At 36.1% G+C, this 13,910-nt stretch overlaps 1 protein-coding gene across 3 annotated transcripts in view; it reads left to right on the top strand.

Annotated features, from left to right (window-relative positions):
- LOC145681530 (uncharacterized) overlaps nt 1-13,910 on the top strand; it is a 196,087-nt gene that overhangs the window by 150,475 nt on the left and 31,702 nt on the right. For all 3 annotated transcript variants that reach the window (XM_081753173.1, XM_081753174.1, XM_081753175.1), the window contains exons 11-13: nt 3,745-3,870; nt 8,338-8,460; nt 13,360-13,485. In XM_081753173.1, the coding sequence (XP_081609299.1) occupies nt 3,745-3,870; nt 8,338-8,460; nt 13,360-13,485 (375 nt within the window). The remainder of the gene's footprint in view (nt 1-3,744; nt 3,871-8,337; nt 8,461-13,359; nt 13,486-13,910) is intronic.

Below are 13,910 nucleotides of genomic sequence, written 5' to 3'. Positions count from 1 at the left end.
TTTTTCCAGGCCTTTACAACACTAGTCGGGATGAAACAAACGGAAATCGTACGTGTTTAGTTATCATAATTATCATCTAAAGTAGGAGAACATTTTGTATATGAAATGAGATTTAGACTTTAAATTTTATAACTTGAGAAGAAGAGATATTTTAAATTCTTAAATAAATATTTTAAAGATATATTTTATTAAGATATAAGAAAGCGTCAACAATATAAATAGTAACTTATTGGCATGTACTGTTATGTAACGAACTACTCAATAAATTATAGAAATTGATAAGAAATTTTATGTACTCCAAAATTGGGATTAACAAATTATATAATGAATGAACTGTTTCGTAAGCATAATCAACATAGTGACATATCAAAACGTTATTTCCGTAACACATCAGATATATCATAATATATACATTATAATACTACAATACATTATAATACCACAATACATCATAATAGTACATTAAATGGAATGTAAATAAATACATCTTTCATTCTTGTTGGTATGTTAATTACTAATGAACTAATTTTGTTTTATTATCGGAAAATAAATAAATCCTAAAGCAAAATATATTACATTCAGTATGAAACATAGGACTATAAATTATCACGTAAAGGTAAAGCACAAATGACGTATAATCAATTTAATGTTTCAAGCATTGACCACGATCAAGAAAAGAGTCATATAATGCTATGTACTTGTGAGAATATACAGGGGTTGGAAAAAAATCTAAAACATTTGCAAAAGGGTGAAAATCATGCCTAGTATGGTGTCGGGCCCTTTTTTGAGTCCAAAACAGCTTGGATTCGACTCGGAATGGACGTATACAGCTCCTGAATCGTGGTGTGTGGAATTTTGTGCCATTGTTCCTCCAAAACATGCTCTAGTTCCTTAAGGGATGCTGTGGATGGTAATGAGTCCTAACACGATTTTCTAGCTCAGACCACAATGGTTCAATGATGTTCAAATCTGGTGATTCTGGGGCCCAGGGGAGGTGCGATAGCTCTTGGTTATGCTCTTCAAAACATGATTTCACCGTTTTTGCAGCGTGACAGGGTGTCAAGTCATCTTAGTAGATACCATCACCATCAGGGAACCATATTTGGGCCATGGGTAGAACCTGGTCCCCCAAAATGGCCTCATACGCCTTAGCATTCATCATTCCATGCAGTGCTATGATATCACTACCATGATATCCCTACCCATACTGTACCTCACCACCCCATACTTTACAGTTGGGAGCAGACAGTCTGAATCATAGGCCTGCGACGGTGTTCTCCATACGTAAAGAAAACCAATTTATGGAGAAAAGGTGAAGGTTGAAACATCGGACTACATTACGTGTTTCCACTGCTCATGAGTCCACACCTTGTGGTCCTTGCACCACTGGACACGCCGCTTCGCATTTATTGCTGTGACCAGGGATTGACGATAGCGGCCCTGTCATGGTTTTTAATTTTATGAAGTTCCCGTCGCACTGTGTTCGATGAAACCGGGTTCTGTAGGCCGGAATTGAGTTCAGACTAATTTTCATTTCAGTGGTCTTCTTTTAGCTGCTACAATCCGTTTTAACGCCCTCCGGTCCCTATCCGACATGATTGTGTTTCGAACACTGTTGTGCTTTGCAGACGTCGTTTGCCCATGAATTGTGTATGCCCTTATGACAGTGGATACAGTGCCTTTCGATACTCCCACAATGTTCACTCTGCCACTCAAACTCCAAACAGACGGGCACCAACGATCATGCCTCTCTGGAAGTGTTTCAGGTCGCCCATCTTACCGCATCACTTTCGCACCAGAACATTCACAGGTGAACGGGTTACTGCTCTCCGAAGAGGGAGATCCACATGACGCATTGAAAAAAAAACGATCGGCAACAGCAACACTCGTTGTACAGTGGAGGGCTAAACTTACGTGTCCTGTATGAAGTGTTTTAGACTTTTTTGTCCACTTGCTGTATGTACTGTATAAAAGTACACAGGTGTCCAAAATTTAAGCATAATGACTGTTCGAGTTCATAGGGCACGAAGAACGTAAAGAAGTCACACCAAATGGAACCACTATAACAACATACCACATTTAAAGGCCGCACTAACACAGGACAGGCAAACCTTAATGGAAAACGTGGCAGAAGGGGTCACACAATACAAACTCAATACTTGGTACCAAAATACTCTTACCACAAAAACACTGTGAGACCCACTGGCGATATCGAAAAGAGGTTAATATGGGATACTGTAGCCCCAAACAGTCATACATATCTGGCAACACCGTTCAATGCTCAAGATCAGGTTATGGAAGAGCTCTTTGGGTAGCTAATTCCACTCCTTATGAAGAGGGCCGCGGTGGCTCAATGGAATAGAGCGTTCACCTCTCGTGCTTGGGGTCCCGGGTTCGATCCCAGCCCCCACAAAGTGAACTTTGTTGTGGACAAACACCGTGTGCGTGGATTTCGTCGGGGTTCTCCCGTTTCCTCCCACTTTCTTCATTCCAACATTTCATTCATTACTCATCATCACCGTCTCCTATAGCCTAACCGGCATAATTGCTGTCATCCATGATCAGCAATTGTGGGCCAAGTGCACCCCTGAAAAGCCGCGCATGGCCATGCAGAACCTCGTTCTGTACCTCTGGCAGTCGATTACCAGCCTCGAAGATGTGCAAGTCCGTACTACCATTCATCATAATGCCTGCCCAAGCCAGTACGTCACTACGACCATATCGATGCCTTTCCACGATGTCCTTAGCATGTAAGCGAGTTCCCTGTTCGTGGCGAATCAGAGTGCGATGGGAATTGTTTTGGGAACTGAATTGGCACTCATCCGTGAACAGTTCGTTGGGGGTCCACTGGTGATGTTCTCGACATAACTGTAAACGGGTCATTTTGTGTGTCTGAGTCAGTTGAACGCATGTTGCTGGTCGTCGGTCATACAGACTACTGGCACTCAGCCTCCGGTACGCAGTATGGCGTGAAACTATCACCTCTGAGGCCGTTGCAAACTCCGTTGACAGTTCTCTTGCAAACATGCTCCGTTTCTGACGCGCAGTTACGGACAAGTATGGGTCCTGTTGTTGAGTTGTTACTCGTGGATATCCTCCATTGGGCCTACAGCTCATATCTCCTATGTCGATAAACTGTTTTCACAACCTAGACACGACACTTTTGTTGCACATTGATGGTTCGTATTACTGCTGTCTGCGTGTGGATTTTTCCAAGCGCTCGATGAGCCAGTCTTTGGTAATTACATCCAAATGACGTCTTTATGGGATATTCCATTAATCTGTTGCTACATCCAACTTAGCGATACCCTCCACTCACTACAACACTCCACTCACTGCATACACGAAATGCGCCTATTTCGAATCCAAGCACTAGTGTTCGCTTTCTTTCCATAGGAGGTCAGGAGGACGTTTGCCACGGCTGGTTCAATGCTCTTCACAAGCAATACATGCCATCCACTACAATTTCTGTGCTCGCGATGCCCTTCTCGGACTTTACATGCAACTTCTTGCATTACGTTTAAGTTTTGGACACCTGCGTACTTTCTAACATCTTGTACTTCGAAACATAATATTTGCGGAACAATATGTGCCTCGATATAAGTTTCAAATTAATATTATCTACTGGAATTGTGTATCTGAGTGTATGTTACGTATATTCTTCGCCCACCTATTTCTGTTTGAAACATATGCATTTTACTATTAAAACTCATCTAAAAATTTATTACTTAAATTTTCTTATAGGGATACGTGGATGTACGTGGAAAGAGTCTTTTCAATGTGATAACGGACGTTGCTTGCAACAAAGACTTCTATGTAACAACATTGACGATTGTGAAGACCGTAGTGATGAAAATATTGAAATGTGTAGTAAGTATTAAATGTACGTCTGTAAGAAAATATATATATTTTTCAACATAAATTAAAATGTAGATGAACAATGTAAGGGGCAGTCAGAAATATTATAAAACAATTAGACCATATTTAAAGAGCACTCCACTGACTTATGTCTTTAGCAAATTAGATCTAGCTTCTACATTCTATTCCTATCTCTGCGAGGTCCATCATAATATTGTCTTCCCATGTGCGAGTATGTTGTGAAGATATATGTATTTTCACACATTATGAGATATGTTATTTTGAACTTCGGGATATTTCATTTTAAATTCAACACAGTGAAAAGCATCATCGTCTGTTTAATCTTGAGTAACATTTGATTTTTTTAACTACATTTAATTTTCCTACAAGGAAGTTTTATTGCTGTCTGTCATTTCTTTCTTACACAAGAGATTTTTTAATTAATAAAAAGAGCAATTTTTTTCCTGCTCGCATTCCTATCTTCACCTCACCACGAGACAGAAGAAATAGTCTATGATCTAGGATATTAACTCGGGAGGAACGTTGAAACAAACCATTCGGAGGGTTTTGGAAGAGGTAGTGGGTATTAGACTTGAGACGAGTCAAGATGTAGCAGCATGACAAATAATTTCGAACTTACCAAATGTATACCTTGCTCTAGCTTAGGGAGCATTTCTCAACGTCAACGTCATATTGTTGTTTACAGCTATGTGTCATTTACGACAAAGTAATTTTATATTCGATTAAGTCAACCATCATTAAAATAGTGGTTTTCCTGTTTGGACTTCGACACCTCATAATTTCCGAGTACTTTACCGTTCAGGAGACCAGGGAGATAAAAGGACGAACCTCGACCCATCGAAAAGATTCATTTAGGAACGAACGGCGAGGTGCACAAGTTGTGTACTGGCAGATTAATCGATCCTAATTCCTATTCCCCTCTCACCTACTTCAATCCCTTTTGACATCACAATCTGTCTCTTTTTTATATGTTTATGTTCGATTTTACTTAAATGCAACTCAGGCCAAATCTAGCATTTTGTGCTCTACCAAATTCAGTATTTACAAAATCCTGGGCGCAACTTGTTAGTTCTGACATTCCAAAATATAGGATGTGTTAACACGTTATCTGAGCTATTGAACTGACAAGGGGGGACTGCACATGGTAGAAAGCTGTGAGGCTTATGCCTTATTTATAACCCTTAATCATGTGTGGTTATTCATGGCGGAGATGTGTTTTTTTCCTTTATCGTGATTCATCTCATCGAGCTGAACATAATTAGGATTAATTTTTGCATTAATTTGTATTCCGCCCACTGTTAGAATTTGTTGAAATTTTATTTCTTTTACCGCCCTCCTTACACCCTCTCGATTTACAGTGTATTTTTGTGTGTGTACTTTTTGACACATTAGTTTTAGAAATATTTTGAGAAAATGGTGGATTCAGGTATCATGTCACAAGCTAGACTTACGTCACTGGGTTCTATTGTGTGTGCCACATTTTTTTCATCGTAAGTAGAGGGAAGATATTGTTTGAATATTTTGAATCATACTGCGTCATTTATGACTTTAATGCACTTAAGAAGCGCCATTTGCTTCCCTACCTATTATGAGATGGGGCCCTAGGGTTGAATTTAGCATTAGCTAGGAGAGAGGAATTTGTGAATTTGTCGTATATAGATATTAAGAGACGTATGGTTACATTATTTGGTGGCTTCGTGGTAAAGGAAGTGACAAAACACACCATTAGATCAAAAGATCAGAGAACCCATCATGACATATATCTATGACAAGCTAGATCTCTTACTTGGTTTCGATAAAGCCATGCCTCTACAGCAGCAGATCAATTTTATGATCGAAGGGTTGTTGCCCCAGTACTTTAAACTGACATGCAAGAAATCGCTTGCGTCGGTTGATGCAATATCTGAATTTTTATTACAGGAACAGTCAGCCGAATTACTTGTGAATTATAAGACGTTTGTTAAAGTTAACTTTAAAAAAGAAATCTTGCAGTATAGCACACCGGAATTTAAAGCAAATTCCTATTTCACGTTTTTTTTTAATTGAATGTTCTGTTAAAACTTTGAAAGTGTTCATACGTTCTGCCATTCTGGCTATATGACCTGTTAACTTACTAGACTGGAGAAGGGTAACAATGTTTGCTAAACCTTATAAATTATCCAGTTCTTCGGTACGAAGTTTTCGCATTCCTCTTGGATCAGAATATTAGTTTCAAAATGTTATTCTTAAATACTTGCAGTCTACGTCTTTTCCATCAGAGTAAATTATCATGTTTCGCAATCATGTAACACAATGGGTATTATTATCGTTATATACATCTTAATCGTTACATTTCTCTACACAATTCGTGATAACTAATGATTTTGATTTGAACAATAACACAAATCTCCTGCTTTGAGTCGAGATTTAAATTTCTGATTTTGGTTTGTTAGTACTAATGATAGATATTATAGAGTTTGCACGTTTTACTTGATACTTTGCATCCGAAATACTACCACTCGGAACTTCCATGTATTTATTATTCCCTGTATATACTTCTAAACCCATGTTCCTGCACCCATGTTGCAAGTTGGGCACCAAGTTACAGGTACGTTTAAATATCGAATTAACATAATTTGAAAGATTACCATCGTTTTGCAAGTTAGAAAGAAATTACTGGAATAAGAATTTCTATTTTACGGATCCTACTGATTACTCTCTTCTAAAGAAAAAGTGTCTACTTAAGAATTTTAGAGCATATGTTATTATTTATAGTTTAGAAACATATTAGTTAAAATTCCTAATATTGATATTGAAATTAATAGAGGAAAATCTTATTATATATATTTTAATAACTTATCATCAAGATTGTTTTATATTTATGTGAAAACTATAACGATCACCAAAATAGTTTACTTACAAAATCATTTGATATGTTATTTGTTTAACCTGTACGTCTTTTACATTGTTAAGTATAGTTTTTAACGTGAAATTGGAATCATTTTTTTTATTTGATTATTTATTTTTATTTTTAGTAATAATGTTTAATTTGCGACTACACCAAAAATATACATCGAAGAGTACTCGTGGTTTGCAGGGAACAATTAAAAAGTACTATAATACCCTGTAAAGATGCTGCATTTAGTAAATCCTGTGGTCGTTGTCTGATTAATATTTTTAAATACACTTCTGTCTTCATAATATAATCGAAAATATTTTTGGAAATTTTTTGTCTCTGAATTAGGTTAGTACGTAGAATGCTTCAAGGCTGATAAATTTAATAATTGCATCAAAATGTGTTCCGGCAGTATATTCAACATACTAAACACAAACTTAGAACTCTATATGATGAATAGAATATGTATAAAGTTTCAAACTATAAAACAGAGCAAAGTAACTAGATATAGTTTTGCGGATTCCATTGTGCTTTCATCTTTTTACATCACCGGAATCCGTCCTAATTTGAGGTTTGCTGAATGTCAGACGCTACGCTACGTTACGTTAATGCTCATCCAAGACGCTACGTTAATGCTCATCCAACATTTTTAGACATCCCCACCTACAATTTGATATTGAATGACGTGTTAGGGCAGTGACTGCTAAGTGGTGGAGTGTTCATTTCTGTGATCCGATCCAATCTCGCAATAGGGCTTTGTGGTAGAGAAACATCGTAAGTTTACGTTTTCTTGGGGTTGTATTTATCATTCCACTATCTTCATTCCAGCATTTCCTTCATTCACATTATCAACCTCTTCTTTAGCGTACACAGCATAAAATAGTAAGTAAAATTAAACGTTTCAATTTCATTTGTAACATATCATAATTGAGCTCTTTTAGTGGTGAGCGTGGACATAATAGTGGAAAATTACTATTATCCAATTTTAGCTGTGTCACATCAGTGTGGGGCAATGGATAGATATTGAAAATTAGTAAGTGAGAAATTTATTGAAGGATTGTAAAGCATTTAATCAATTGAAGTAAATACTTTTGAAAACTATCAATCTTTGCATTTAATTTCTGTTTTGAAATGTTGTTTTATTTACAAAGAAATAGAAAAAGATAAATGACTGTATTCTCATTTTATACAAATCTCAATCGAACTTATAATTACTTCCTGGAATTAAGGTACACATTATTACCACTTTACAATTTGAAAGTTAATTTATTTTATTTGGCATGTCATTGCTACCTATATATCAAATTATACACGGTCATCTCCCTGAAGTACCTTCTTAATACCTGGTGTTCTCTGTTAATTTATTTTGGTAGTGCTTCACCTTTCAATTGTAGATATCAAAATACGGGCATTCGTATTACAGTATGAGTGCAATTTCGTGAATCACATCGTTCGTGTTTATTCTATACAGATTGCAATGTATTCTTTATACTGATATATAAGTATGAATTATACCCAACTTTTAGTACTGTTATGTAAGATCATTTACTTTGAATTTCTTAATGACTATTTGGTCTCACTAGGCAATCGTGTATGCGACTCTTGGGAGTTTCGTTGCAACTCTGGACAATGCATTGGAGAATATCATGTATGCAATCAAATGACGGATTGTGCAGATGATAGTGATGAAGAAGAAATATTATGTGGTGAGTACTGGGAAGACTTTCCTTCTCCGAAATAATTCCCTATTCTCTCTTTTCTAAAAAATAATAATAATAATTTATTAGACATCAGTGCAGACAGACAATACTTGACGTAACAACAACAGTCACTTTAGTTGATAGGTAAGGAAATTTCATCACACAATGAATGAAATACGGCTATTCGGAAAAACATCTATGTCTTATTCCATAATATACGAAGTTGAAGGAATGATTAATAAAATAATACACATATTTCTATATCTCAAACGTACACAATATCACAATGTTTCTAAAGTATTGATCGATGATTAAATTTATTGTACAGTTTAAGAATGTTTTATCATAAATGCCATTAAACCATCTCGTTCCTTCACAATATAAATTATCGAGCAACTATCAGTCTTCCTCAGCTATAGTTAACCAAAACATTTTTGCATTCACCTGGTAAAAAATGTTTCTAAATTAATGACATATATATATAGGTAGACAGAACGATATAGATATAGATTTAAAATAACTAGTATAAAGGTAACAAAGAAAATTCTGTCGCTTTTTATGGAGGTATGTGTTCAATTGGTCCTGACACCTGAATTGAATGCGAATGGAGATAAGGCGAAGGTCAGTAGTTGGCGTGGGTATATCTAACACACTATCCGGTTGTGCCAGGTCAGTTAGACTGTGAACTCCCGTAAGGACAGAATTAACATGGGAACTTCACAGAGTGTCATAAGGGCGTGTGAGCTCTACGAGTTCAAACTGGAGTCAAACGCTCCTGAAGCGGGGCAAAAAATAAGCCCGATCTTTGGTAAGGGTGTCGTGAGTACGTGGATGTGTAGCGGTAGGTTTGATAAGTTTAAGTACTGTGAAGAAACACTCGAAGACGCACACGTGCCGAAGACCAAAATAGGTACAAAATGAGCTTATCTTTAGACGCCAATTAAGGTGAACAATAGAGAGACATGTGAGGGACGCTGACTACAATTCAGTGTGAGTGCAGAAATGATTTGGTAGCACATCCATCAACTTGGGAAGCACTACAACTTGGGTAGATTGGTCCCACATGATTTGACTCCGAACTAGGAAGCAACGCGAGCGGACACATCCGTTACTTTACTGTCTCATCTGAGGAAAGAGCCATTCCTTCACATGGTATTGCTATGTAATGAGAAAAGGGTAATAGACGGTGCTCCAGGTCCCCGTCATCATTGGTTAGCATCCTATGAACCGGATCCAAAACAGCTGAAACCAGCACTGCATCAGAAGAAAGTTCTTTTGTGTCTTTGGTGGACCGATCGCGGTATTGTGCATTAAGAACTGCTAACAGCTTCTCAGAGTATCAATACAACTGTGTACTACCAGAAGCTGAGCCATGTTTAAAAAAACTAAAAACTCTGGTTACAGCACTTCTCAATCGCAAAGGGCTCTTCATGTCACAGGAAAACACTAACCCCCATGGCTAGGATGAATCGGAACACCCTTCTACGCCTTGGATGGAACTATTGCATATGCCATGCACCCCGGACAATGTAGCCTGTTCCATGTCTTGGACAATCATCTTAGAGGACGCCAGTTCAAATGCCTAGTAGGGGTGCGAAATACAGTTGATATATTTTTCGCTTCACTTGGTGCCACGTTCTACTGCGATGGAACGAATGGCATTTCAGATCGTTGCCAGAAGGTCTTTGATGCTGGTGGGGACGATTTTTGATCTTCCAGATATGTCTTAGGTGACACATTGATGTTCGAATGTGGTGAGTGAAAAACCGAGAGAACTTTGTTTTTTACCTTTACATTATTTTGTTTAGGAACGCTTTTCTAACATGATTTTCATAAATTACGCGGTTAAAGGGTATATGTTGTACTGTAATAAAATTACTTTAAAGATGAAAATAAGTATTTATTCTCTTTTAAATATTTCTTTTATTATGTGTATTTACAACGCAAATTGAGTTGTACACTGGGAAAATGTGGCACTCTGTGATATTTAACAGTTATTGAAAATTGGTAAATAAATATCACAATTTCTGACTTTTAATGTAATTTAAATGAATTAACAAATGAAGTTAATAATAATTATACTGACCAATATAATAGTAATCTTACGCCATATTAAATTTATAACGCAAAAGAAATTGTACAGACGCAAAATGAAATTGTACAGACACTTAAAGAACCTACCCAAAGGAATTATATAAATATAATACCAAATAATAAGTTCCAGAGAGAAAATAATAACAAAATCACGAAGAAAAAGTAATATTACAGTTTGTGATACATTGTGTGACACTCACCTCAGCCTAGAAATCTTACACGTATTACGCCTCTATTACAAAATATACACAGTTTTGCAGACATTGCTATTCATATTCCATTTGAGCCGATAGATGCAAATCTGGAAAGGTACTTATTTTCACAGCAAGAGTCACACTTGCAGTAGGATACACAGGAGGTTCATGATTTCTATCATCGACATTTTGTTTTTCATTTCTCACAACTATGCGTTATTGACAAATCATCACGTATCATATTTATGTTTGAATCATGTAAGAGTTCTCTCTCGTCTACAGAATTTTATCCGAAATCTTTCGGATCCAATCATGCCGTGTAGAGGGTGCTCACACACAAATTTGGTAAAGTGAATGCTTTATAAGGCCATGCATTTTCCTGTTTCGATTACGTTAACGATGTTAACCCGTTTGATGCCAGTGTCCTCAAATGAGGACAGTCTACTTAAGTTCCGATTTCATAAAATAAACTGCGTTTTTAGTTTTTTTAAAAATATATTTAATATGCTCAAAGAAGAGTCAAAGAGATTAAAATAATATATGTTCACCGAAAATAAAGTGACGTTTCATCTCAACGCGAAAATATATTTTACCCGTTTAAAGTGCTCTTTCGTGTATTAATGATAAACTTAATTTTGTTCTAGTGATGCTTGAGGACGGGCCCCTCATGCCCCCACTTCATATTGGTTCTTATAAATTCTGTCAAACTAGAAATCCTTATTGTTAATACGAAAGGAATTTGAAAGGAATTCCTAACTTTAAAATATATATATATATATATGCATGCTAGGTCCTTAACGGGTTAAGAAGAAAATAATGGCAATGAGTTGCGTCTTCTGAATTACGATACGTTGTCCACATAATTATGTGCATTACCTGGGAAACAAGAGCATCGCTGTTTGTGATCGCACGTAGTTCATTCTTTGTAGTACACTCTCTATTGTTCGTGGATAATATACGGATATCTCAATTAATGGACTTCCAAATCCACTCCCAGCAATATGTTTACCCATTCAGGCAAGAAGTACCATTGTCATTTGAAACGAATCCATCATGAAAATGATGTCGGGAAATTGTTTTGTTCCTAACTAAATTTCTACAGGAATGTGATAAACCACCTCGTTACAATTTACTGGTAAGGGCTTGTAAGTGCTTCATCGCGGAGTAAACACTGTCATACTTGGTAACAGAATATGGTAGTATGGTTAAAATCCTACTTGCTTCAATGGGACTTCGAGATTGGACAAGATAGCATTTGACGACCCCAGATTACGGTAGCATCCTTGTTCTCCAATGCATTTATTACTTGCAGCTGATTAATAATAAATTATTCTTATTTAAGTTGATCTACGTTAATATTACACAATGTTTGACATGCCTTGAAGTTATCTCAAAAACAAAAACAAGTCCTTTCTTGATTTCCTTAACGGAGTTATATGTTGACTAAGAAGAGGGTCTGGTAGACATTTGGATGATCTCCTAATGTTACTGTCTGATAATTTTGGTTTCCTTGGCGATATTGGCGCAGAAGGGACCTCTTGAAACAAAACCATGACTGTATCGTGAATGACAGTGTCATTACTTCCTTATCAATATTATCTTATGCTGCAGTCATGAAGCTAGTGGTTACAAAGTGATTGGCAGTTGCTGGGCCTTCTGAACATGTGTTGATTGTGTACCGAGCAAGGTTTCTTCGTGCTTTCAATATTTCCCTATAACTGATAGAGAGAGACACATCCGGTTTGTTCAAGCACATAATCAGCTGCCCTTCTCATGTACTGCACGGACAGTCATTAGATGCATTGGCGTTGGTATATGCCATTTATGAATGCTGCAGTGTAATATATCAAACAGGGTCATAATGTTATATGTCTGGGCTGCTGTTGGTTCTGGACACTAAGACGTGGTTATGTTTTCTTCTGTAAATAATAGTCCACTTTCTTCTTGCTTCTCCTCTAGACCACTTGTAGCTGTTGACGAATGTGACATCACGGGTAATTCACTAGTATCAAAAAGTGCTAACACAAACTCAAGAAAAGGCAGTGGGATTTGAGTAGACATCCAAGAACGAAGTAATTGTAAGAATCACAAAGATGAAAATCACTCTTAAAAGAAAGATTTTCTAAGTATAATGCCGTCGTCACGTTTACCTAATTCAAGCACATTTACCATTACATTTATGATCTCTTTCTAATCATTGAGTTTCATTCCATCTAACACAGACACTTACAAGAGTGCAAAAAATCTTAATGCATGAGTGTAAACATTCATTCTTCACAATCATTCTGAGTTAAATTTAAGTAATACTACATTATATGCACAACTATCTTGTTTTATTAAAAGATTCTGATAAATGAGTTGTAATATTTCGTTCCTTAAAGATTTGGGCTAAGTTAATGGGACTTTGAACATTGAAAAGTGTATTTTGTAGACGTGTTCAAATAACATATAACAAATTAAAATTAGAATACCTTAACAATAGAAAGAGTTCTTTCATGTATCAACTTCTGAGATATATGTTTCTAAATCTTTTATGTTATTATTTATTTTACGAATGTAAATAAAATGATTAACTTGTTTCAAGGCACTTATTTAATTTTATTCTTTCTTTTTACAGCCTATTATAATTGCATACGCAATTATAAATTCTTCTGCAATAATAGTCAATGTATTTTCGATAATCAAGTATGTAATTTGGTCGACGATTGTGGAGATGGAACCGATGAAGATGTAAATTTGTGTGGTATGCTTTAGAAGTAATTTAGTTATATTTAGTGTTATATTTTTCTCATATTTAAACATTATATTATTTTATGATATACTTCGAACTTGCATTTTAAGCTATAATAGTGAGTCTTTTCTTTCAACTTATTATTCATTGTCAAAACAACAGATACATTACATGTTCTGTTTTATTAAAGTTGTTGCACTGAGACGGATTGCCACATTAAATTAAACGTACGAACATATTTTAATAATTCGGAAAGAAATAAAGTCACTTGGTTACCGAAGCTTACATCCTCTTATTTTGTGAATTGCGAGTTAATACTTTGATATTATAAAAATAGTAACATAGTTAATGAAGTGTGGACACTTTTATTGCATATTATATTTTTGCAAGCGTAACAAGTAAAATTTTATATTAGGAAATGGAGATGATTTGCGCAA

Source organism: Thermobia domestica, chromosome 3 (assembly GCF_964235325.1).
Source record: "Thermobia domestica chromosome 3, izTheDome1.hap1.1, whole genome shotgun sequence".
In the NCBI taxonomy this organism is placed as follows: Eukaryota; Metazoa; Arthropoda; class Insecta; order Zygentoma; family Lepismatidae; genus Thermobia; species Thermobia domestica.
The sequence above is the reverse complement of the archived record's forward strand: the minus strand, read 5'-3'. Positions and strand labels throughout refer to the sequence as shown.